We start from the raw sequence: 27,245 nt of genomic DNA on the forward strand, positions 1-27,245 counted from the left end.
AGTTCGGTAACGAATGACCGTTTCTCTACGTTTGAACGGGGGAACCCATGTGTTCAACCTGTCGCGGAAGCGCCAACGAGAGAAAAAGGGGAACAATGGCCGTGGACCGTTCCATTTTCTCTCGTTTGCGTTCTTGTCGTCGAACTTACGTAATCGTTCGCCGAGTATTCCTCGTTTATTCCCTATAAATTACCACTGGCGAGTATTAAGAACAGAAGTTATTTTCCTCTGTCTGCGGAGAGAATGGAATCGCGATTTCTCGTTTCGCGTACCACGGAAAAACCTGCCACCGCGCGATCACATTCCGCTCGTTTCCACTCGACCGATAATAGGCGCCGAGAGACGATGTTTTCGGTGTCCGCGAAGTGCCAGCTATTTCAGTACTCGAGTAGTAGGTCCTTAACAACGCGTGGCAACCGATCCCTTTTACTCGCGCGAGTCGCGAATAGAAGAAAGGGTGGCGTGAAAAAAAGAAGGATCCTCCTCCGTCGGTATTTTTCGCGGAGGACTCGTGGAACGTTACGTTACCTCCTTTGAAGTCCGTAGGGATTCATCAAGCAGGAACCAGGCGAATCATCGCGGCGAACAAAGCGACAGACCGTCTCTCTCCGAACACTATCATCCCAAGATCGAGGACGACCGGGAACAGAGCCGAACGTCGTTCACTTTTCACTCGGTCTTCCCCGTGAAAGAATCCAGGCAAGAATAGAATAAAAAAAGAAAAAAAAAAAATTGAGGTAAAAATAGAAAGAGGGGTAGTGAAATTCGGTCAACAGATATATATTATAGTACGACGCGAGGTCGACGCACCGACGATCCCGTTCAGCCGTGAATTAAATCCACACTCTCGATTCTGGATTGATCGTTCACCGGTGAACGCGCCCTTTCGACGCGGACGGGTGAACTCTCGACGGGAATGCGTAACACCGCGAGTCGCCAAGTGCACCGCGTACGATTGCACGTTGTTAATCCAGATCAGAGTTCGCGACTGCACGCCGCATCGGGAGCAGATCCTGAAGTCTGACGGTATCCTTTGAGAATTCACTACGCCTCGATCGCCAGACGCATCCGTGGATGGCCGAGGATCTTGTTCATGATTTTCGTCGGGTCGCGTTGGCTAGTTGCACTGATCACACGTGAACAGGTGGCGATGCTGGAGATGGTAAATACTTTCTGCACGAACGAGACCGTGGCGCGTGATTAAAAACGTCCCAGGGAATAATTAATTTCGTGGACCGTGTAGCGTTTTGTAATACGAAAAATTCGTGGAGGTTGAGGGGAGGTTCGCGCGATTCGAGTGATTAATTACACTGCAATTTGTCTAGTTTGGTATAGCTGGTACGGGTTGTGGCGTTCATTGCGCGCTTTTCCTTTTTTATGGTGATGCATTCAGTTATTCGTAACCGTTGGCGAGATGCGAACCTTTCTCGCGCGAACTGGCAGCAATTTGCGAGCCGCGAGCAACGAGGGCGAAGGTATCGTCGCGCTTTAATAACGGATAGCACGGAAGAGTCGAAGAGGCGGTGCGGAGATTACGGGACACCGCGAAAGAGAGGATCGGTAAAGAAGATTCTGGCAACGTTCAATTTGTATAATGCATTCAAAATACGGCCGCGTAAAAGTATGGTGACCTGAATTTGCAATTATAATTTTTTCGGATTAAACCGTGCTACACTTTCCACGTCACACGAAACGCGTACGCCTTTCCCGGCTTCGTCGAAGAAACGCGAAACGCGTACGCGGGACGAGTGCAAAAAAAAAGTCTAACGACTCTTCAGAGAAATTTGCATGGAAGTTTAATGAAAATAAAAATGGAGAAAGGGGAGAAAATAACGATATTTCACCCGTGAATCTCGTTCTCGTGCAGCAGGTATTTATATCAGCTTATTCACAAAAAAAAAAAACACACGAAGAAGAAAATCCTCGGGTGGACTCCTCGCAAGAACGAAACATACTCGTGTCACTTCTCGACTTCTCCTCACTCACAACATCGACGAATTCCGTTTTCCCCTCCTATCCTTATACATCTTCGTTACGCTTCATTTCATTACGATGGACGTTTAATTTCACACTGTAACCATCGCATTCATTTCCCAGGGCACTAAATCAGGATCAGTCGACAGCCGGAGGCACTTGATCACAGATCACAATCCAACCGGTCGAGTGTTCGACGGGACGCCTGTTCGCGATCCAACTTCCACCCTCGATCGGGGGTTTGCGAGAGCACACGTTCACGATCCGAAGGTGGCGAACGAAAAAATGGAAGGGAAACAAACCGAGGGTAGGATGAAGAGGGGAAACGAGAGAACGGTAGGGACGAGAGCCACGATACGGTAACAAGTGGAAAAACTGAACGGCTAGATCCGACGGTCGTTGTGGCGCGCGGCGAGCCACTGACTGCCTCCACCAATTCCACGCCTTTCCCTGTCCTCCCACCCTCCGTGCACCGCCACCTACGCCGATCACCCTTGCACACCCTCTTCGCGCTGTCCTCGACAACCCCAGGCGCAAACGCCACGAAGATCCGACCCGTTCCACCGTCCTCCTCTATCTTTCGATCCCGCTCCTCGCCTCTTCCGTCTTCTTTCCTTTGCTTCTCTCTCTCTCTCCCTTTCTCTCTCTCTTCCTTCATCCCTCTTCCTTCGTCTCGTACTTATAATGCTCCTCGTAATGTTGTTTCATTACTTTCATCGATGTTCGCCGAATTTTGCGCCACCATCAGCTGTTTCTCTTCTGCACTAGTTTGTCCGCTGTCGTTCCTTTGCTTCCTTTTGTCGCGTACTTTTTTACCCCCCGTTTTAAGCATCCTTTTTCAAAAAGAAACGGTACAGAGAGATGAACCGTCTTTTTATTCGAATTTCGACGGTTCTTTGTTAATTTTTCTATGTCCCTTTGTCTCTTATTTTTCTCCACTCTGTTTTGTTTCCGCTCTTTTTAGATGTTCTTATATACACCCCCGAGTTCCGACTTTTTTTTTTTATAAACATCCACCCGGTTATTTATTATGCCAGACATTTCTATAGTGTATTCGTTCCGTTTCTGTTCGCATTATGCCCGCTCGTTTGTTCCGCGAATTTATTCAGCTCCTCTATTTGCATATTTTTAACCGAATCCCTTGTTTACACGTTTCATCGTTCCCTCGAGATTTCGATCGTGGCTTTTCTCCTTTCCCCCCCCCCTCTCTCTCTCTCTCTTTCTCTCTGATTCCCCCTATTCGATCCCTATATTCCAGTTACCGTTGCTCGTTCCCAGCTTGTATCCAGGAACAGTGGAAGTGACGTTCTGATACAAACCTCTCGGACCAATCGAGCGTGTAATTGACAGGTTTGCTCAATCGGCGCCGCGCTGCCTTCCAATTACTTAATTAAGAAATCGAGCGCGCATTAAGTTTTGAATTGCAGATGTTTCGTTTCGAGACGAGAGGAAACGGGGCGAAAAAAAAAAAAAAATAGCCGAGCAGTGGGCGAGAATAGAGCGGTGGGCGTGAAAAACGGTGGTAAATTAAAAAATAGCGCCGTCTGGCGAAATTCCTCTGACTCCACAGCTTTTCTGGCTAAAACCGTTTGTTCCACTTGTTCGTTACCTTCGAGCCCTGGGATTACCGGCGATCCGGAACGTTTTTCGGAAATCGTTTTCGAAATCAATTCACCCTTCTGTCCTTCCCCCAGTCAGCCAACCGATCCCACGCGATTTCTGATCGACGCAAACAATTTCCATCCTTTGCTTCTGCTATTGTTATAACTAAACCATATTAACGTTGCTCCACACGCGCAGCGCCTGTAATCGTTATTCTTTTTAATCCCGTGTTTACTTTTAATATCGGCGTACGAGCCGTCCCATGAACGATCGCGATCTCTAAAGTATATTTGCATTCGCATTAGAGCATCGCGGGGGATTGATCGTACCGAGCAACAACGATCGTTACGGGAACCGCGAATTTTTATTTCCATCGATCGCGTCGCGCGTTCAACCCGCTCTGCAAACGGCGACGCGGACAATTTTCCGTTCCTTGCCACGCTCGCGGTATTTTCATTTTTATTGACTCCCCGCGTCGCGTTACATTTAAATCGGCGCCGTGTTCCGCGTCAGCTGTTTTTACAATCGTTTCACGTTACCGCTCCGATACTGTCTGCCGATGAAACAGCGTATCGGGACATAATGGAACCGGGCTGATATTAAACGGCAGCGAAGAGCAGCCTCAAATTTCGCCCCCGATACGGAGCCGTTTCGCCGGCTGAATTCCGCGAATAGCCGAGAGACCGCACTGGAAGTCGTCCCGGGAACGGGAAAGAAAACAAAACAATAAGGACAGGGAATTTATGCAGTCTAATTTGCAGTTGCGTTCCTTAGCTATCCGCGATCGTCGTTACGTTTCTTTTCTTTCTACGTGCAAATAGAATTGAGCCTCGCGTTCAAGGCAATCAGGCTCTGGTCTTCAAAGTACAGAGGAAAATAAGTTACTCGAATGGTATCACGAAACATTCGTAATAACGCGATGATAGTTAAAAGTCTACGCGATTGTATGTTTCACGATTATACGAACGTTGGATATCTCGTACGTCAGACGAAAGAGCGAACGCGATCCCTGGGAACGGGAAATAAAATTTCAGAGCTCCTCTGTAGAAACGAAGTGGCTGAAAAGCATCGCGGCGCGCACCGTGAAACAATTTTAGCATGCAAACGGACAGGTCCGGCAGAAGGCCGGGCGAAAACGCTTCGAAGCGAATTATCGGCTGCAAACACGCGGTTCAGGATTATTGTCTAAAGCTTCTCGATGCGTTTAACTACCGAACAAACTGCGTCGCGTACAAACGGCGTATTTCGAACGCGTTTAACCAGGTTTAAGCCCTGCCAGCGGAAAACTGCGCCCACCGCGCCCGGATTTATATCATATTTAACCTACGGAATTATTTTATGTGTCGTCGAGCAATGCGTATAATCCTACAACGAATTGCACCCCAATTGTTCCCTGGCTGGAACGGCACCTTTTCCTTCGAGCAACTTGCTCTTGTTCTGTCACGCGCAAACTCCCTTTTCCGCTATTTTGCCTTCGTGCGCCGCTTTAAACGTACCACTCGCGGCACACGGGCTCTGCTTTATTATTTTTCTCCCCCTTTTTACCTCCATTTTTCCACCTCCTTTGCCTCGCCCTGCCTCCTCTCTTCATTTCACCCCCGCGAGCTATACTACGAACGATGAAGAGAGCCTATGCACGTGTCCCATAGTTCGTTAAACTAGTAATTTTCGCAATAGCAACCTCTACGATCCATGTCCAATATTTGATCCTCCCCTGCTTTTTTTTCTCTCTCTCTCTCTCCCTCTCTCTCGTTTCATCGTACCGTATTTGTGGCCGTATTTTCTCGCGTAGAGGAACAAAAAAAAAAAAAAAAAAAACACCGAACAACCGCATGTGTATTTCGCGTGTGTAACGAAAGCATTCGGAAATTGAGGCCATTCTTCTTTTTCAATTTCGACGGGAACGCAGCACGCGCGCGCGTTCCCGGGGAAAGGTTAACTGGGAACGATATTAATTTGTCGCGCGAAACTCCCAGTCGTAGGCTGGAGAACTCGACGCAGCGATCGATGCGAAATCCCGTATTGTCGAACCGGACACAGGATACGATCTATCCGGTCGTGGCCGGCGAAATTCGTTCTCGAAATCGAACGCGAGCCAGGCTTCTCTAAACACGGCCAATGATCGTTCCTGACGAAACGCGCCGGCTCGATACCAATCCGGACGCGGCCCTGTTTTCACAGCCGCAGCCGCGTTGCTTCTCGCCCGGAGAACGCGGTGGCTCGTCCACTCTATTTCCATGCTCGTTTTTCCAACCGGATAACTCGCGCGAGCGTGTACAACACGCGCGTACACGTGTACGTGTACGCGCGATCTCCCCGCGGCGCTCGCACCGCCGCTCGTCGTAAATCAAAAGACAATCGAAAGGAAAATCCGATCAGACTTCTCACGGCCAAAGGTGGAGGAAAAAGAACGGGGAGGCGGAAGAACGAAAACGCCGGCAGAGCGAAGTGTCAACAACAGGCGAACGAAAACGGCCCCTCTGTTCTCGGTACATTCTCTCGCCGTTTCACCCTTCCACCCTCCCTCGCTGCGAGTCGGTGTAAATTACGTTTCCGCGACCTACCAGTGTTTTCACCGCGAATGGAAGCGTCGGCCGAAGGTTTCCAAACGTAGACGCGCGGCGGGTAATAAAATAAATTGCAGCACTTAGCGGGCCAGCTAATGCTCCATCCCTCTTCCGCCCCGGCCAACAGCCACCACTTCGCTTCTGCCAGCTTCCCTACCTATTCGACTAACCTACCTCGATTACCGATGCTTAATACATCCAACTCTGCCAACTTCTGGGGCCTCGCAACCAGCCATCCGCCCTAACTGCTCGATCACCGGTTCAGCCTCGATCTTTAACTCGTAACGCGAGCGCACCCTCTCCTCGCCACGCCGCTCCTCGCGCAGGCCTCGAGACAATGCCTAGATCGAATATCGGGAATTTCGAGTAGGAAGCATCAAAGAAGCTACGCTGCAGCCTCATCGAATCTGAGATCAGGCTTTGTTATTAACCTCGCTCGTTCGACTAGCGAGGGTACGATAGGAGGGTAGGAAACTCGTCCGCGTTCACGTTGGTCGCGCGTGAACGTCCACCGCAAGTGACGCCAAGGAACCTTGCGACACATTTTGTTTCTCGCGCGACCTTCATCGACGCGATTTCGATACTGACAGCGACGCCAGAGGAGGATCTCGTTGGAGAACGTTTAGCTAGCCGATTTGAACCGCGCGTTGGTGTTCTCCGCTCGAGAGACGCGGAGGTATCGCGATACTGATCTGCATTAATTCGGGCGAGGGTGGCGGCGGTCAACTTTTTTCATTATCGTCTCGAGTGTTTCCTTCGGTTTCGAGGGCCGCTCCTCGTCGAATTCAGGGGAGATTCGAATAATCGAGTCGGTATCGATTCCTTCTTGACAGTTTCGACCGTGCCAGCTCCGATCGGGAATACTTAATATATGTTCCCCAGGGAGCTTAGCCGAGTGAACTTCACGCTAACTCCGCGATTATCTCTTTCCGAGAGTTCGACCGTTCGCTATTTCGCTCGAATTTAATCAACTGAATCGCGTCATTAGACACGGGGCGGCACGAGTATTTATTGGTACGTCATTGGATTCGTTTCCCCGTGTCGATTAATGAATTTCAATAAATTTGATTTTCTATCATTTGACGACGTTTGCCTTGACGTCTAATTGTGGAACGCGATTAGAGTATGTGCATTTCAATCGTTTAAATACAAACGGCTAGCTTCCTGCACGAGCGGCGAACAAATAGCAATTAAATTTTTTCTAAAACGCGTAGACGCAATGGTTGAACTGTAACCCCCATAAATATTCAATTCCCTCTAAGTACTCAAATGTACAATTTTTAAGTCGAGGAAAGTTTATCTACTGTCAGCTGCGAAATAATTTATAGCAAGTTACGAGATATCTCGTACTTTGCCATGGGACAAGTATGAATTGTAAATAAAATCTTGGCACCCTTGGTAAAACGCTCGAAAATTTGCCAGGCAGTGAATGGGTTAAATGACATATTTTTCGTATACATTTTGTACACATCTGATATCATATCTCTTTCAATTTTTATCCACAGAAAGTAAAAGGCAAAGTACGAATCGATGGCATTAATTCAAAGAACCCTTTGCCAAAATTACGGAAATATATTCGCTGTCACTTAAACGTTAAATGCAATCATAATTTCCACACGTACGGAGGATAAATCTGATCATAACATTGTAGTTTTGCATTTATTCGATAATTTAAGGAATGTTAATTTTACCCACTAATGAATTGGAATAACTTGACTCCAACAAGACCTTGCGCAGTTCAAATTAATGCACATATATATATATATATATATGTATATATATATATATATGTATATATATATATATATACATGTATATGTACATATATACGTACATGTGCCCCTATTTATACACTCAACACTGCCTATGCACAGTTGACACGCGTCTCGCTTAAGAAAGTACATTTAATCAGATTCAGTTCAGTAGACTTTAAATACGTGAAACCGTCAATAGTTCCCAACGACGCTTAGCATTCGGTTGCGGTCATGACGACGTGCTAAGTGCTGTTATCGACGAAAATATCTTATAATTAAAAGTTACGCCTGTTTTATATACCTTAAATTTTAAAAAAATCAAAGAAAGAAAAACCAAAAATGGGACTCTACGAACTGTACGATTTTTATTGGAACGAAAAAGCTGGTGAGTACTAACTGTCGACTAATAACTGATAAACAGTATAACCAACGTTCTCGCAAGTCGTAATCTTGTCAATTCGAAATGTTTAGATCCACGAACGAATAATTTACCATTGATGGGATCGCCTGTACTCATTCCGTTCATCTTGATCTCGTACCTGTACATCGTTCTGAAACTTGGACCCGAGTACATGAAAGACAGGAAGCCGTACGACTTGAAGACCTTCGTGAAAGGCTACAATATCTTCCAAATCGTCGCCAACGCGTATTTCGTGCAACAATTTCTCAGTGTAGGCTGGTTATCTCAAGTGACCACGTTCTGTTACCTTCCAGACTACTCGTACGAGCCTGGCCCCCTTAAGGTGACTCGAGTGTTTCAACTAACAATGAAAAAGTTGAAGGAAACGACGAGAGACAAATGATAGGCGATGTTTCCAAGTACTGGCGATTATTATAATTGAACACCCCTCGAATACTTTGGAGGAAAGTATTTCGATTAGAGGGGGTAAGATCGAAGCAATAATGGTCTCTCGTCGTTTGGTCTTCGAGCTAATTAATAAAATAAAACGCATCGCCATAGACAGTTCTGTTCATCAACCTCTTCGTCGTTGCAGATGGCTTACACGTTGTGGCTCGTAACGATGGTAAAGCTATTAGATCTGGTCGAGACGTTCGTGTTCGTGCTCAGAAAGAAGAACGAACAGGTTTCAGTTTTGCACACGTACCATCACGTCTCCACGGTTTTGTTGATTTGGTTGATAACGAGATACATTCCAGTTGCACTGGTGTCGTTCACCGTCGTGGTAAATTGTGGTGTACACGTGATCATGTACACTTATTACCTGCTCAGCTCGTGCGGTGATAACATGCAGAAAGCGATATCAATGTACAAACCGCTACTGACGATCACGCAGATGGTAAGTACGGGATAACGAGCTCGAGATCGATTAAAAATTATAACAGATGATAGTAGCATCATTTTTCTCGTTCGAACAGGTGCAATTCGTCATTATTATGGTACAAATTTTGCATACGCTTCTACCGTCCTGTCATGTGCCAAGGCTGCCGGCCATCGTAACGCTGCTGAACGTGGCGATCAATTTCTACCTCTTTTATAATTTTTATCAAAGGAGATACACGAAAACCAAGTAAAAGACGAACTGAGCCAGTCACGACTGACGTACGACAATGTTTCCTGGTGACATTGTGCTCTTCTCTATCGTAATTTCAAACAAACGCTACGACATTACGTACATAGAAAATATAAATATTCAAGTCGAATGTTTTTCGCATAAAACATTATTAAGTTTAAGTTTGAATACCGTATTAGCGTATAGCTACGAGATAGAGTAGGGTAACATTAGGCAACCGAGAACAAAGAATGATATTGATTAAAAGGAACGTGATAAGCATCGCCAAATCGATGCAACTAAATACTATTATCATTGTTCTTACGAACGAAGATCTAATAGTATTACTTTATAACGCACGACTTTTAACATTGTCGTTGAGATGATAGTCAATCCTTAGTTGAAACAATTGTGAGCGTTTTTTACTTACGCTTGTAATAAATGGACCAATTTCCATGGAAAAGGTGTCGAGCGACCACTTACCTGAAACAAAAAAAGCGATGATATTAGATATAAATAGTATTATTAATAAAGAATAGTACAAATTCGTAAAGCAACTCTAGTTTAAATTACTAATACCCCATCCATTTCCTCTTCCTCCGTTTAATCCGAAGGAAGCGTCGTTAACGTTACAGAAATACATTTCAATTATTATAACCTTTGGAGAATATTTCTGAAACATTCGTCGCTGGAACTTTCTACGAATTAATTACGTTCGGGTATCCTCTTTAAGTTAATTAATCCTTTGCACGCGAGACTCCGCGAAAGTGGTTCGACCGAAATTGGCGACCGAGGGTCGCCTCTCGAATGCAAAGATTTAACAAAAACTTTGGGATACCAAACAGCTCTTCTCAAAGGACTGACAAAAGTAAATCCGCGCGCCTCGAACAGTTGATTAAGATTTCCGCTTGCGATAAGTAATATTCGCAGATTTATCAGCGGAATTTATTGCCTTTGAAATCTAGCGATAAATGAGAAAGTTGACGATAAAAGTTCCAGCGATATTTGTGATACGCAATCGCTTCCAATGTGCAGCTTTGGCGAGACTGCGATCGAAAAGTTTCTCTTCTTTCATTCACCATCGGAAGAATAATTACGAGCGAGGTAAAAATATCGCGATTCGTCGCATAGCTGCGCGCAAAATATTAAATTCCCCTGTACGGTAACTTGAAAAAGATCCAGTTCGAAATTCGCAGATCCTCCGCTGTAAATACCTCTAAACAGGTAAGCGCGAAATCCTATATGATTAGGACATGGAGAGCACGGAATTTCTCTCCTACTTCTGAATAGCGATTGGCACGTCACCGCAAGATAGCTAAAGTTCGAGCAGGGATTATGAGATTGTGAACTAGTTGCCGAACTTAATGCAACGCGTACGATCTATGCAGCTTGTAAACTTGCCTGCATCGCACAACGAATGTACGAGCGGAAACAAATACCAAATTTAATAATTGCATCGTCTTTGAAATCAATCGCCGCTACCTACCATACTTTAATCAATCGAATCATCAGAATCGCTAAAAAAAAACTGTCCCTCGAAGAGTCCAATATCTCTAAAAGTGAACTAACCGTTACTACGGGGCGGGAGAAAGAAACTAAAGTCTCGAAATTCCTTCGTCCGAGCGTAATATCCCTCGTCCTCCGGAATCATCATCGACGTCTCAGATCGATCGATAATTACCAGGATCGGAACGACTCTGCTCCGCTACCATTTCGCTTTACGTGCCATTAGACCCGTAGAATCCTGATTCGAGTCTCTTTCTCTTTCACGGGGAAACAACTAGCCGGTACGCGGTCTCTGCCAGGCCTGCTGATAAAAGTCGAGTCGAGAACGAACCAGCCATTACACCCCCTCGGTTACACCACGCCCTGCGCGTTCGCCAATGCGAGTTCGACCGCATCGTGGATCCCTCAGACCCCGTCGAAACTGAAAATCTTCACCAGGATACGCCGTTCAACGCTCCAAATCACCGGCACTGCCATAACAATGGCGATATCTTAGCTGGCGGCCCGGTTCGAGCCTCAAAATTGTTTCCGACGATCATCGGTGCCAGCGATCATTCGTCACTTCTCTCCAACCCCTTCGTCGCGTCCCTAGCCAAATCTATCGACGAATAGATTCGCCAAACATTTTTCGACCACGTTTCCTTTTCGCTGACGATCATTTCCGTGACCTCGTGGCAAATCGTTATTCCAGTGTACGTACGTCAGCAATTTCTGTGCGTCATTTATAAATAGTGATCTGCATAAACGTATGGATCCGAATAATATATCGAACAATCGAGGACGGAATTAATAAGGAGAGGAATAATGCTCGTTTCGTTGTATTGTTCGTTGAAAACCGTGAACATCGAGCAGAAACGCGATCCGCTTACCATGGAATGAGTCATATTTGTCGAAGTGCGCCCTCGAAGGGTTGGGAAGATAGAAGTCGCGGTAGCAGGAAAATTTCGATGAGATTTCTTTTGTCGCAATCGGAGAAAGTATCTTAAATACCCTTCTCCTTTGTAACTACGTGCGAGCCTTTTGTTCCTGCGATCCAAGTGCCTTCCAGTTCTCGTTTCTATCTCGGAGATTGTGAGAATATTCATGGCGTTCCAAAGTTTCTCAAGGGAAATGTAGAAACGGACGCGATACCGTGGAACTCGTTAAAAAAATAGCCGAACAATAGTTCCGCGGCCTCTATGGAATATAGAAACTTTTTACAGCCGTTTTAACGAACGTATTTTCGGTTCCGCGGTCGCTTTAAAAGCCCATTACCTAACAATATTCGTCTCGTGGTCACCGCCCTCGGTCTCCCGACGATTCCACTCGGTGAAAAAAAATTGTTCGCCATTCCGCAACTGCGAAATCTCATATTTTTTTGTAAAATTGCCGCCACTAACTAGTCCGCGTTGCCGCTCGGAAAAAGTAACGAGTAAACTTTCACTGGATTTCGTCCGTGCGTTTGGAATGAATTTTTTTTTTCCCCCCTCGCGAACAAGAAGCGAAGCGAGAATTTTAACGATTCTTCCCGTCGATAATTCCGATCTTTCAATCTCAAAACGATCATCGTAACATTTGTCATCGACCACTGTGTTCAGTGATGGAAAACGAGCCGCGGAAATTTTCATGGAAAATCATCTGTCTCTCTGTGTGGCGTCATCGAAAACTTCGTCCTTCAAATTTGTCAGCGATATAAACGGCGATGAAACAGCGACGGTTCGCGTTCGTAAATTAGCAACGACTGGAACTTTTTCAATAAAACGCGGGCGTAATGAAAATGCGTTCGGGCCGAATTGAAGCGCGGGTCTCTCGCCCGCTACGTGGATTTCCGCGGCGCGATCGTCGGACGCGGTTTATCCGCCGGTATGGTTTATGCGACGCGAGAAATTGGAGCAGAAACGATGGAGAGAGAGAGAGAGAGATCTCGATGGTGGCCGTCGCGAGAACGCAAATATCAATTTTGCGAACGGGCCAGAGGAAAATGGGATAGACGACGGTGAAAGGTGGAGAGAAAGGGGGACGAGCGAGGGCGGAGAGTGGCACAATTGAGACATCGACATAAGCGTTTTAAACAAGTACACCCGCATCGCTTTTGTTCCTCGCGAGCTGTTATATCGTCACTTTGCACTGCACCTGCCGCTACCATTGTTCCTCCTATGAAACACGCTCCAGTCGACATACTTGCCTGCGAGGACGACTCCCACGTGAACAATGTAAAATAGCAAACTAATATGTATCTAGGCCCTCCTCGTTAAAGGAATCCTCCCCTGCGCCTACGTCTGTTACTCGATTCGTTTTCGTCCGCGGGTTAACTTGCTTACCCTGAATATTCGTTCTCAGACAATCGCGAGAATTAACGCCTCGAGCAACATTTTAATCAGATCAATCTTGATACTTTCGGATGAATGGATTCGAAACAGGTGAATTCGACGAGCCCGTCGAAAGTTTAATTAACCGTGCCGCAGAGAACATCGAGCTCGAGCAAACCATTCAGATACGGTACCACTGGACGCTGTATACCTAAAACGCGATTAACGATACTCTTCTGAAGTGCTAGCGGTTAGCTTTTCAGTGTGAAAGTTTAGAATTTTATAGAATTCCACGGCATCGATCTCACTAGGGAGAAAAAACGGACATTAATGGATTATTGACAGTCGTGATGCAACAATAATTGGTCACGTTCAGCGTTCAGAGCGCAGAAACGGGAGCGCGCGTCGCGTAATGAACACGATAATTCAGGACGGGCGACGCCTCCGGCAAGACACAATCGCTTAAGAAACAAAGAACGGGAAAGTTACCGCCGGTGGCTGATACAAAAGGGATATTTATCTTTCGCGCGATGGGAGGGAAAAATGACGGCGCGCGATAAGAGACGCGGTATTGCCTCGATGTGGTAAGGGACCGGCGGCATTGTTACGAGACGTCATACTCAACGAAAGAACTCGATTACCACTGTTTCGCGAAGTCGCCTCGATGAAATACAGCGCGGCTCTCGCTTTTATGGTAATAACACAACAGTCCCGGCTCGAGCTGCTGGCGACTTCTAACTTTTGAAAAATGGAGGAGGAGGAGGAGGAGGTTCGAATCAACGTCAATTTTAATAACAACGCGGCCACGACGTAACTTCTATCGTCAAGTCGGATAGGCAGCTTCAAGTCCTACATTTTCGCGTAGAAAGTTCGCGACGCTCTAAGAGGTTCGATGGACCAGCAACACACGACTGCGCGATGGACCGCTCAAATTAGCTGAACAACCGGAAGTTCAGCCGATTTCTCTCAGCCAATAGACCTCGTTCGAGCAACGAACCGGTTCAAAGGTCTTTTTTCCATCGATCGCAACGATACAGGTTCAGGTGAATTTCGCTGAAAGAGCGAATCGTCGAGAGCGCGCGGCGAATCGCGATTGAACAGAAGGGTCAATTAACGCCGAGTCAGGAGAAAAAATAAGACAGTCTTATCGAGTCTCGTCCCGTCGGATTTATCATGCTCTTCAAATGTGCAGAAAGTTACGGGAATTTCGAGCACGGAGTAAAACTACTGGAACACAGAGCGGAGGAAGAAGGGCGAAGAAAGGGAGGAGGGTGGAGACATCGTATCCACCGTACCTATCGATAATTCTGTCTACGGAGGAACGGTAAAAAGGTCGAATTTACAATTCCCATGCCTGGAGAAGTGAATTTTTCACTAGCTGAAGGATAGCCTGGCCTGTTGTATTATTTAGAGCGGCGAGCGTAAAGGGAAGCGTTTAAGAAACCAATCTAAACGAAGATCGCATCGCGGTATTAAACGTTCCTCGACATACTTTCGTGCGCTTCATTGGCTAGCAATTTTAACGGCTAACAAAATCCTCTTTTCCGTTCGCTGTTCGGGGTGTGCGTGTCGGTGTTCGACGTCGACAATCGAACCGGTCGAAATGAACAAAATTCACAGGAGGGGAGAAAACGAAGATTGCGCGGCTCGCGTATCGACGACGCGTTCGAATTAAAACGGCGAAGAAGATAATTCCCGACGACGTTCGTTCGACGAACGAAAATGAATCGCGCGAGATAAAACCGGCGCGAATAGAAGCGAATTTTCTGAAATCGACTCGCGTTATTAATGTAAGATTTTCCACAGCCGAACGCCATCGATAGACGCAAGATATATCGCATAGGGGCGGCCTCGCGCCACCCGCTCTCGACAATTCACCCTCGCGGCTCGAAACGGGAGCAACGTTCGCGGAGGCCCGAGTTGGAAAGAAAATACGACGATGCAAGATGGTCGCGCGAAATGATTTAGATCTCCTGGCTGTCTCGATTCCTTGGTACGGGCTTCTCCGCCCTTGGATACCCGCGTGTTTTACTGTCATTCTTTTTCCTTAACTGCACCGCGTCACCTCGGAATTATTTGCTCGTTCAACGATAAGGATTAAACGATGAAGAACGAGGCCCTGTGAATTTATGCGACGCGAATTTAAATCGAGTCTCCTTCGCAGCCGTGGTTGCGCCCGCTGTGAAAAAACATCGTTGCAGAAGATCATCGTGGCGGATAAAAGAATATTAATATTCGTAGAGAGGGGGTGGCGCGCACCTTTGTGATCCTCGCACACCACCCTCCAATTGCCCCGGACAGAAACGAAAGGATTAAGATCGAGAGTAACTTCGTGCCCGTGCATTTCGACGGCCCACTTTACGGTTAGACGAAGTCTGCATACACAAAGTTAACTTGCCGCCAGAGATCCAACGATAGATCACGGGCGAACGCTATCGAGCCGGAACGTTTGCATGGCCGATGATGGAAAAATGGCCGAACGAAGAGAATTACACCGAAAAGAAGTAAGTGGTAAATGGAAACGCGGTCGAGCGGCAAAAATAGGGGTGGCCAAGGGGAAGAAATAGTCTGGTGATTGATAGATAGAAAAGAGGAGAGAAAGAGAGGATCGAAGTTTCATCGACGTTCAGAATTTACGCGTTCGAGAGAAGGAAGCTGATAGATTCATCAACTACTCGCGCACTACTTTACGATCGTGATGTCGGATTTAATCTCTTGTTTTGACGTCGATGCAAGTATTTCTAACGACGAAACAATGATTCATGTAACCTGTACGAGAAAGAAGGGCAAAAGGGGTGGATAAGTAACTGAAAACCTCTTTTGCATCGAACGATACAATTAATGAAAATATAACTTACCCCCGCATCTTTGAAGGAAGCTAAGGGAAATCTGCCTCCTGAACGCACACCAAGCAAAGTATACCAAGATGGAGGATCACGAAACATGGCTGGCACGAACGTGCGCGCACACACACACTTCGTTTATGCGTTGGCGATAGAATACAGATTCGCACACGCGAACATCCACCCGTGGATATCGATTCGTTTTAACAGCGAGGATCGAGAAATATTTCGCAACGTCGTAACGATGTTACCCCAATGCTAGAGCGAGACTGACTGGCTTCGAACCCGTGAATCATCGACCTTCAACGCTGCTTCGTTATTATTTTCTGGAAGCCCTAAACCGAGCAGCTCGAAACTTTCGAGAAGCGTCGCGAGGAGTCAAAACATCAACGACACCGAACAAAGGTATTCGTACATAAAAACTTTGCCTTTCGTTCGTCGTTACGAAAGCGTCGCCCGTGGCAGTTTTTTTCCACGAATTGATTACTGTTCCCCGAACGCGAGCCTGAAGCTTTGCTGTTCCAAACATTCGTGTATTCACGGTTGAACGCAGTGAATTCGAACACGCGATATACCTACAGTAATTAAAATGTAAGTGTTCGTTTTAAAAATGAACAATCGATACTTCGACGCCTCCGTGAAGACGCGCTTTTCTCTCGGTTGCGAGCACGCGAGCGCTACCAGAGGTTATTCCTTTCTAGGTCAGAATTTGTGCGTCGATCGATTTTACGGCCGGCGCGACCAATATTTTCCGGATTAAATTCAGGCCAGCAGCTTCGCCAGGCGCTTCGCCGAAAAACTTGGTAATTTTTCCAGCGAAACGGAAAACCCGGTGCCGTTTCGGTTATCTGTATAAACCGGCGGCACCGCGGCCTGCGGATTCGCGCGTTTTGTCATCATAAAGGTAAATTAACGTCAAACGCGTCCGCCACTTGTGAAACGCGCGGATATAAGATCGTTAACGAGAATTTATTCGACGGAGATGCAACTCCGGCTAGGATTAAGCTGTTCGCGCAGCGGGATTCATTGTCCAGCTTTATAAACGCGAATTAAACGGTGACTCGCGACTAGACTGCATCGCCCGGCGAAGTTTAGCGCAACGCGGACGAAATTGCCTCGGAATAAACAATTAATCAAACTATTTAATTCGTCGTAATCATTGTTTCGTTCAAAAGCCACATATCATTTCATCGTCGTGGTTATATTCGATCATAAGTACCATCATAGTGTGCCGAATAATGGTACTTGTAACGATTATCGATCGAAACGACTATAATCTATTCTTTCGTATCTCATTTTTCCGACCAGCCAACATTTTCATTACAAAGCATTATACGTTAATCGAAAACAGTAATTTCGTCGATACACGTAGCCATAGAGATTATAATAGGGTAAATTTCACGGCGATATCGATGGGTACCGCACTTGATGGACACGTTAAAATTACATAATCGTTGTAATGGACGGCCCCGATCTACGAGCATATATCGTCAACAGACAACACTGTCGATACATTTACCTAATTTTCTAGTTGAAATATCGTCCCAGTCCGATCACGGTCATTATAAAATGCGCACGTGTCCGATTGTAAACGGCTGGCATTCGCGGGTATCTAAAAGACGCGAAACGCAGCCAATTGGTACTGTAATCAAGGCTCGAGCGAATTCGCGTGGCCCCGTAACGGGAAGTGAGCAGATTACCGCAACGATCCGCGCAACTTTCCGGGAACAGCGTTTCGAAACGCGTTTGCCCCCGCGCAGACAAGCAGAGCCCGAGATACTTCTCGCCACCGTTTCGAATGCAAGCTCGAAAATGCGGGCTGTGAAAACGCGCGACGATAATCGACGGAAATGATCGTACAGTCGAATACAAATCGGATCGTACGCGATCTGCAATGCAAACGAACTGTGCAGCTGCTCAATGTGCAAGGCTAAAAGATATCGGACAGTGAACCCGCCGTTGCATCGTGGTCGTGCGGCGATAGCGGCGGCTTTTCAATCTCAATAAATCGCCTGGACGATGCGATACGCGATGATTGCATTGTACCGTGTGTCGCGATCACGGCGAGCCACGCGTCAGAAATTCGCTCGCCTAGTAAAAACGTCGCCAAGTGTTTCTTTCCATTACCGATCGGTGCGTCCCCGTCGTAAAAGGCGAGGGGAGGAACGGAACCCCCGATCATCCTCCGCGGGGCCGCGGACCCAGGGGCTGTTTTGCGAAAAGTTAGGAATTGCGAGCCGTAAAGTGTGTTTTATGGGTGGACATGTTTCAGGTCGGGCTGGGATGGCAAACTATAAAATATCGCTCCTTGTAATGCGGAGCATGCGTCTTTCGCGACTGCGACGGCCGGCTGGTGGAAGAGGAACGGTGGAATCGAGGCTAGACTTCCGGCAGAACTCGCGAGCCAGCCTGACGTCCAGAAGAGAGAAAGATGAGGGAGGGAGGATTCCCGTGGAAAGAACGTTAGGCGGTCTTTTTGATGCGTCGAGTGGTCGCATTTATTTTTCACGTTCTCACGGGCACACGTACGTATGATTCATTGATGCGCATCGACGTCGCTCCGTCCGTGCGTCACTGTCGAGGAGTACATAATGCATTAGCGTGGAGCGCGCATTTTCTTAGAAACAATACCGGACCCGCGGGATCGAATACAGGATAGGGCGAGGACGGCACTCGAGACCTGATAAAGTAGATAGCAGGCACGGAAGGATGCGCGTATACCTTTCAGCTGAGATCAGTTGTGCAAGCACGCGGGACCTGCCAAAGGTAACCGGTGGAGTCGATGGGAACTGGATAGAGAAGCTGAAGATAACTGTGAACGTGCGCAGGAAGATAGAGATGATTGCGGGCATACGAGAGCTGATACAGAGGACGACGGCGTCAGGAAATTTACTGGAAACCGCAGGAGACCCGTGGGACTGGATCCAGAGTAACCGCCAGTTAGAAGATTTGACAGGAGTAACCTCAGATTTTGGCAAGCCAAGAAGAGAACGTGAGGTTGGACGATGGAAAAATTCAATCAGACGCGATACACCATATAATATAATCTGGCGAACGTAAAGACACCCGCTACGTAATGCGTACGTGATGAAAGTGAGACACGAGGAGCTGCTAATATTTCGTTATTCTATTCGTTTCAAGAGAACCCTTTTATCTGTTAAAAAATAACGTCGCACGAGAGAGTAACCGTATAAATAGCAATGTCTGCGATATTTGAATGCAATGGAGAAGGGACATGCGGATACGTATTTGAAAGAAACGGGGAGAAATCGAAGGACAAGTCTTAAACCAAAATCCTCGCGCCAGGTCGACCGCATATTTCTTCATGAATTTATGGAAACGCGGGGGAAATTTGCTTTATCTCCATGCTCCTTCGCGACCGCGTCCTTTCTCCGTTTTACGCTGAACCGAACGACGCGACGTGTCGCTTCTCGCGTTTAAACCGAACGCCGCGTACCGTTTAACGAGATTCGCCTTTCCCCTATCTTTTTCTGTATTTCGCTTCGCCAACACGCGACGACTTCAGCCAGGCTTTTTTACCCGCCCTCGCATCGGCAAACAGTCGCAAGTTGCAACCAATGGAAATGCGAATGTAGACTTTTTGGACGGCCGACAACAAAAACGAGGTAACATAAATATTCGATAGAAAAATAGGGAGGAACTGGAAGCCAGTCGGTGGTCCGACGGCGATGTATTCGCAAACCGTAAAAAATGTCCCCGAAACAAGTCTCGAAGCGATAAAATTTCCGCGTCTTCTCTACACGACGAACGAAATTCTCTTTCGATTATCCTATACCTCGAGGAACACAAAAAAACGGTAACGACGCGATCTACAGTAACGTACAATTATACGGCGATCTTCGAAATACCAGGAAGCACGTAAAAAGCGCCATTCTCGCAGCGCGACGTCGACGAAATTCCCGAAAATTGGCGCAATCTCCGTAGCTGAAATTGCTGTTACGATTACCATCGTCCGAATATAATGCAGGTCGTGATAGCAGGTCGAGGGGGGGGGGGGGGGGGGGGGAGGGCGGTGGTCGAGTCTTGCGACCGTTTGCGGTTCGCCAGCCATCCGACGCGGTCAGAGAAAACAGCGACCGGTAAGGGACGGGGGTTGCGAAACGGGGGATTGCGAAGAGGGCGGCGAGGGCCACGTGCAATCTCACGGCTGATTGCGCAAGTTTTACAAGTTCATCCGATATCGCGAAGTCAGAACGCCGTGGGATCGGACAGGAGTGGAAATCGGTGGCGGTGCGCGGCGTTCTCTGCGTCGTCGCCAGCAGGAATCGGGGCGGCGAGGGCGGGCGGAAAGGAGAAAGAAAAACGGATGGAACAGCAACGGCAGGAAATCGATAGCCAAAGTATCGTCATGGAGTTATCGTTATTGCGGGGGAGTCGGCCAACGGTCGCTGGCTCGCGGATCGAACGGACCTGACAGCCGAAAATTTAATTTCGATACCAGTCGGCCGATAATCTTGTTTTTGAGCGCGCCTGCCAGGGACAAATGAAAATGTTTCGCGTGATCGCTCGATATTTCATCCGTCCCGGCGTACCTCTGCTGTTATTTCCCTTTAAATATTGACACTCGACACGGCGAAGTACGCGTGCTCGATTGATCGTTCAATCCGCGAAGGGCCGACGAAATTTTCGGGGTCGCGATCCTGGGAAGCAGCGACCGTTAGATCTTGGGGCTCGGTCATTCGATTCTTCCACGTCGGTACACGATTAAACTCTTCCGTGACTACTGCGGAACTGGGGGGGTGGGCACGACCGTTTTTCAGACCGCGACGAGACGCTTCGTTTCATTCTCCCATCCACCATTTCGAGTGGAACGAGCGCACGCTGGATTTCAATAGCAGGCGAAATCGAACAATTCTCATGATGGCACTGGCGAAACTGTTTTGTTCGTTGCTAATCGAAAATTTAGGACGGGGAAATCGGTAGGCGAGCTTTTCTATTTGTCGTTTTTAATCGTTCGATTCTCCTGCGAACCGTTCCAAAACGAGAATCCACGGAAACAAACATTTTCTTCGTCGTTCTCGATAACGTTCCGTCAGGCGTTAACTAAGTTTTCAATACTCCTTTCGCTGCCCGTGGAGTTTGCATCTCCTTCTATTTTTCAGCAAAATTGCGTGGCAAGGAAAACTCGACGAACATGGAGCGCGATTAATCCGTAGAAAGACGATTCGAAATTTATTTAGTTCAGCGGGGCGCTCCGTGCATGATTTAAATAGAATTTCGGTCGTCTCTTCTGATATGGTTGCTCGGTGCATCGGTGGGGTGGTTTGCGGCAACGCCGGATGTTAAAGTCTCCGTGCATACGTGACCGTCGAAACGTGCCGCCAGTGTGTTTCTCAATTATTTCGAACAAAGGACCGCTACGCGTTCGACGAGCCGCGTGAATTTACCATTTTGAGCATCTAAATTCTACGTGCCCCGGTTTTTCTAACAGCTACGCAAAATTCAAAGCTTCGCGATACGCGGCTGAACCAGAATATTTCAATTTCGAATGAAAAAAAAATTGGACCGTCGATGTTACGTTCGGAAGAAGTTGCGTCGAAATCTTTTCGCTTCGATCGACCACGACGGTTAAAAGATTATCGAACGACACGTCCGCGAGGTTAGACACCCGCCATGGGAATAATACCCATGGATATTCCGTTCGCGTATCTGGAAAAATTAAAGCAATGGCCGAGCAAGGGATCAGGGGAGACATATCCGAAGTTCTCGAATGGAACCGAGAAGTTCGAGGTAATATGAAAGGAAAGTTTGTTCATTGGGTTCATCGTTTAAGTGTCAGCTGTTCCGTGATCCCATTGCGACGAAGTATCGCTTCGAGCAATGTTAAAACACGCCGCGCAAAAGTTATTGGAAAGCTGAGCACCGCAGAGGAAACAGGAACAAGAGGGGAGAAGGGATCGTAGCGTAACGGTCCGGATAAAAGTGTTTAAGAGTGGCAGAATCGTAGATAATATGCTTGGAATCCATTCGTCCTGGTATCTACGGTAATTTCCGGTCAGCCCCCCGTCGGCTTCGTCGTGCTGGCCAGAAAATGCGGGGCTCGAAAAGGAGGATGGCCTGGACTCGACAGAACGTCGATTATTCCGCACACGGTCCCGCAAAAATTGAAAATCTTTTTAATCGAAGAGATCGCACAGCTTTGAAATGCGCTCGAGCGCCACCGCTGTGCTACGTCCCTTTCTTTTTCCCCTTCGTCGTTTGAGATATATCGTTTCGTACGCGAGCGCGATCGTAGGCGGATTCGTTTCCCCGTAAAATCTGTAAAACCTGTCGCTTTCAGCGAATAAACGAAAACCGTACGATGGTCGAACTCGTTTTTGTCTCAGAACTACCATGATACAAGAGCAGTATTTAAATACATTTTATAATTATCATAAGAACAGCTTATACAATTAATCGTTATTATATTACCTTATGTACAACTCGCGTAACGTAAGCATATATCGAAGGTTATTAGCTTCTCCACGATCTTGCCAGAGTGTCCTCCACCATTTTGCAGGCTTGCCCGAAAACCTCCTCTTTGCCCAGTTCCGCGTCGACTATCTTCGTCACGCGTTTGTTAGGCGCTATCGCGCTCTTGATATTTGCGTAATACTGTATTATGCGATTGCAGACAGCTTCTGGGGTATCGTCGAATCTTGTCACGCTAGCGGAACGCGTCGCCATTCTATCTTGCAGAATTAACCGTCTCGCGTACAAGTTTAGCAACAAATCCGGTTGCCTCACTTCCGTGTTGAACAGTACAGCCTGTTGATCGATGATTATTCTTTTAGCGTTCTCCAAATATCTCTTACGATCGACGTATGTTAAATTCCGAAAGAAGATCAAATAAAATTTACAAGGGATGGTTGACAAAAAAAATTGTAATCGAACGTCTCTCAATTCCCCGTTTGCACGTGCAATTACCCTCGACCCTGCCACGCTCTTTGCACATTCTGTACGCCCTCTAATGATCACCTGTTTCTTATCCCTAGGGAAGCCAACAATCAGATAACCGGGCGTGTTCAGATGAGCCAACATTTTCTCTGCAACCACGTGAACGATTAGATTGGCCGGCACGATATCGCCTCTCTCCATGTACGACTTGAAGTAATGCCCCCTCTCGGAGCCAGTCCTGACTTCTTCGCGCAATATATCAGACACCAGAATCAGAGTCAACCCGTACTTCGCTGCTAATCTCTTGCACAACGTGCTCTTCCCAGCCCCGGGACCGCCCAACACGAAGATGATCACCGCTCGGCTCTGTTTCAACGGCGTCAGGTTCAGTCGCACGAACGCGGGGCTCGGCTGACCCCGATACTTATCGAAACAAATGCCCATATCGACGAATGTCCCTGCTGCGTTTCCCACGCGGGATCCTCGTTCGTAACTCAACGAGTGCGCGAGAGACGGCGAGCGTGGCGCATGGGACGTCGCTGCACTGCAGCCTCCCCTTAATCTCTTCGTAACTTCCGCGCCGTGGTCCCGACTTTCGCGAAATTCTTCCGCGACTTGGCGAGCTATCGCGTTTTTACCCGATCCTTCAGCTGGTGTTTCGCGAAACATTTAACGCGAGGTAACGCAGAGATGTTGCAGCTAGGTGGAGAACACGGGGATCCTATCTCGCAGAGGCGGCGCAGGCCGTGTTAAACTTGATAATAAAGATAAGCTCCCGTTCTTGGTACCTTTGTGAAATACACCAGCGGTTTATGCCCGCGCGCTTCAACTTAAATTTCACTTCGCGACTGCTTTACACCTCGCCGAGCGTGGGGCACCTTCCACGGGGTCGCAGGTATAATCCTCCCTCGCGGCGGTTTCTTCTCAGTCGGTTACGGTCAACTCCCCTATAACTACTTTATTATATTGCCCTCTGAATCTTTCATCCGTTGCGCTCGTCTACAGACGCATCTCCCACGGCACAGATTTCGCGTCAAGTTACACCTGCAGCTTTTTCCAGTGTCTCGCGAGCAGAAGGCCACGCGGAAGGAGATAAATAATTCTTCGGGAGGGTCGTGCTCCTTTTCTCGGGTAACTGTCAAGCCGGATAAATGGCGCGAACGTCCCCTGCCGTCGTGAATTATTCTATCGTCTGAAGTCGGGATCCCCTATCGATAGCCGTGGATTGCTTCGTCCCGGCTGGGATTTCACGCGATTCACCTTCTTTTCCAGGCTAATGAAACTTCAATCGGTACAGTCGCGAGTTCGATATCGACGCGATTCGCGAGCGTGTTCGCGAGAAAGAGACAGCTTCCAAAAAAAAAAAAAAAAAAAAATGGAGAACGCGTAGGAAGGACCAACGGGCCAAGAGGCGAGCGCGAACGAAACCTCGTTCCGCGGACGAACAGCGACAGAAGTATTTTAATTCGATGCATTCAAATTGAATTCGTCGAACACCGACGTGAAAGGAAATTGAAAAGTAGCCTCACGTACCGCGATGTAACGCAATATCAAGAAAGAAATGTTACTCGTAGAATGTTTAAACAGCTGCTCCGTACGAATCAGGTTTTCACCGTCCCGCGAGAAACACCGGTGGGTATGAATTGCAAAATATCGAGTTCCGTGCGCCGTGCTTGCGAGGAAACCAGAATAAACGCGAGATTACGTAACGATTCACCCTCCACGACACGAAAGAGAGAAAGAGAGAGAGAGAGAGAGAGAGAGAGAGAGAGAGAGAGAGAGAGAGAGAGAGAGAGTGAGAGAGAGAGGGGGGAGTGGTCGTACAGAAAACGTGAATAATATTAATTCATCTTGTCGCAGGTGAACCTGCACTCCATACGAAGTAAAAATACCGAGGATCTGAGGAAAAGTCTCGCGGAGACGTTCAGTTACATCTTCCATCGAACGAGGATGGATATCGACGAGAAGATGAAAGAACTGGCTGGGTTGTTCTCGAAAACCAGAGACGAGCTGAGCGAATTGGTGAAGAAGAACGAACAGTTCGTAATGGACGAAATTAGACGGGTCGAGGAAGCTGTTCGAACAGCCACGGAGGTATAACGTATCCGTTGAACCGCGGTTGATCTCTATTGAAAGATTCTCGAGGCGATCACTTTTTCGCTAGACTCTTAAGTATAGTTGTTAACGCGAGTAAGGATTGTCAAGGATTTCGAATAGATTCGTTTGAGAGATTCGTCGAGAGCGCAGGTATTCACGCGTTGCACCGTTCTTGCAATAATTATCAATTTAATACAACGCTGACGTGCTGCGAGATTACGACTATTAACAGTGCACCGTGAAATTCGTTGATCGCGAGCTCACGAAAATTTCGTGCCCATCGCCAGCGCGTCGTCCCGACTTCTGCGGTATTAGACCGCATTTCCATGAGACTCTGGTCGGAATTTATAATACAAGAGCACGCTGGGCGTCCCGGCGAGCGCATCAAGCTAAATGACACGGTTGACGAGCGAATCCGGTAAAATTGTTGCAGGCGTGCGCCAGAGGGAAGATGGACCGTCTTCGACGCGTCAAGGACGATTACGCGGAGGGAATAAAGATCTGCAACGAGAAGGCAGCCGCGGGGCTTCGCGCGGCGAAGGCGACGTGCGATCAGCAGATCGAAGAGATCGACGCTCTGAGGGAGTCGATGAGGAAAATTCTTAAGGACTGTTTGGAGACGAACGAATTCGTCAAGTGCGTCGCGAGCGGCACGAAGGAGGCGGTCAGACAGAGGAGGCGAATCACGAGCGAGTTGAACCAGACGGTCAAGAACGCTGAGGCCTCGGTCACGGATCGGTTGCTCGAAGCCACCAAGTGTCACGCGGACGTCCAAGTGAAAGCTCTGAAGAGTTTGCGGGAAATTTTAAAGGATACGAAGGATTGCGTCCAGTAAATGGCGTATATAATCGAGTTGGCTGTTAGAAACAGTTGCAAGATGTAACTGAACCGATTGAACGAACTTTGATATAACATATTGTTCTTCCTAGAAAGCTAAGAGTAGATCTAAGTTTATATTAAATTTACAGTATATCAAATGTTGTTAAACAGTTGTCGTAGATGAAGCGAAATGACGGGAGAGAGATCGTGGTACCTCGAATAGAGGTGAAATGGGTTCTGTCATTGATCGGTGAAATGGACTGGCTCGAAGTTGAGGAACGTTTTGGTAGCTGCGTTAAAGGAGCGGGGAGATAAATCACGATGCCGCTCGTTAACTCCTTCCACAAGATCAATTGCACGCGACCACTTTCTGCTTTACAGCATCCCAATTATGGCGTGTATATATAGACAGAGGGAAAGAGAGAAAGCAAAGCCCCTGATTTTAACGAGCCAACCATTATCGCCTCCACTCGCGCTGTTGTACCCTTATTTTATCATTCAGCCAGAGCCCCTCCCCGCCAATCGGTACGAACCGTTCACGCTCAGTTCTCCACCAAAGAAAGAAGATCGGATAAAAGCACAGATACACCGTGTGGCTCCTTCAAAAACTGACTGCAACGTCGAGCTAACTAAATGCAATTCCGTGGCACCGTTTACAACGTAGCAGAACGACGGGGAAATTGTTCAGGCACGTAACGTTAATTACCAAACGATCGATCGCCTCGATCAAATATTCAGACGGTGCATAAAGGACAGGGGGAGGATGGTAGAGGAGGCAATGGGACAAGTTCACGGGTCAACGAAGCGAAGAACGTGGAGTAAACCGTGAAAGATCGCCGGTGTAATGCACGAGACACCAGGGAGCAATTAACGTAACAAACGACTTGATTCCGGGTTGACAGCTGTGTCTAGCGAGCGTCGACCGTGTCGTCCCCTTTAATGAGCAATAACAGGCTGCGATTCGAGCTACACCATCTGACGATTAAACGAACTGTCCGCACGGTCCGCTGACATCGGATTCCAGCGTGATAACACTCGTTGCGTCCACACTTGCCGAGCACAAATTGCTCGTGGCTAAGAATTTCAGCTCGATCACCGACTGCCAGAGAGATTATCCGGAATACGTTCGAGGGGTTTTTACCCCGCGAGAGGAGGGCTGGCCTTCGCCATGCCGCGACCAGTCGAATGAATAAACGCGAGGCTTTGCATATTCACGCGGCTTTTCGACAGCCACGGGAGTAATATATCTCGTTAGGAGGCAACACTTGGCTGGATTTATGACAGGCTCCAAGCGAATCATCTGCTATTTTTGAACGAGCCAATCCGCCGGTCCGATGGAGAACCAGCCGGGAAATGATATTTTTGCATATTCAGGAGGTCGAGTCGC

The 27,245-nt window shown here is 47.5% G+C and overlaps 2 protein-coding genes across 16 annotated transcripts in view; one reads left to right on the forward strand and one right to left on the reverse strand.

The window, feature by feature from the left end:
• Positions 1-27,245, reverse strand: part of Dlg1 (MAGUK family member discs large 1) — a 430,262-nt gene that overhangs the window by 308,177 nt on the left and 94,840 nt on the right. The gene's annotated exons all lie outside the window — the stretch shown is intronic.
• LOC143425668 (very long chain fatty acid elongase 1) lies at positions 8,205-9,455 on the forward strand. The gene is made up of 4 exons (XM_076898664.1): positions 8,205-8,282; positions 8,369-8,640; positions 8,893-9,195; positions 9,275-9,455. Exons 1-4 carry the CDS (start codon positions 8,237-8,239, stop codon positions 9,428-9,430), a joined length of 777 nt encoding a protein of 258 aa, XP_076754779.1. The 5' UTR covers positions 8,205-8,236; the 3' UTR covers positions 9,431-9,455.

Source organism: Xylocopa sonorina, chromosome 7, assembly GCF_050948175.1.
Source record: "Xylocopa sonorina isolate GNS202 chromosome 7, iyXylSono1_principal, whole genome shotgun sequence".
Lineage (NCBI taxonomy): Eukaryota > Metazoa > Arthropoda > Insecta > Hymenoptera > Apidae > Xylocopa > Xylocopa sonorina.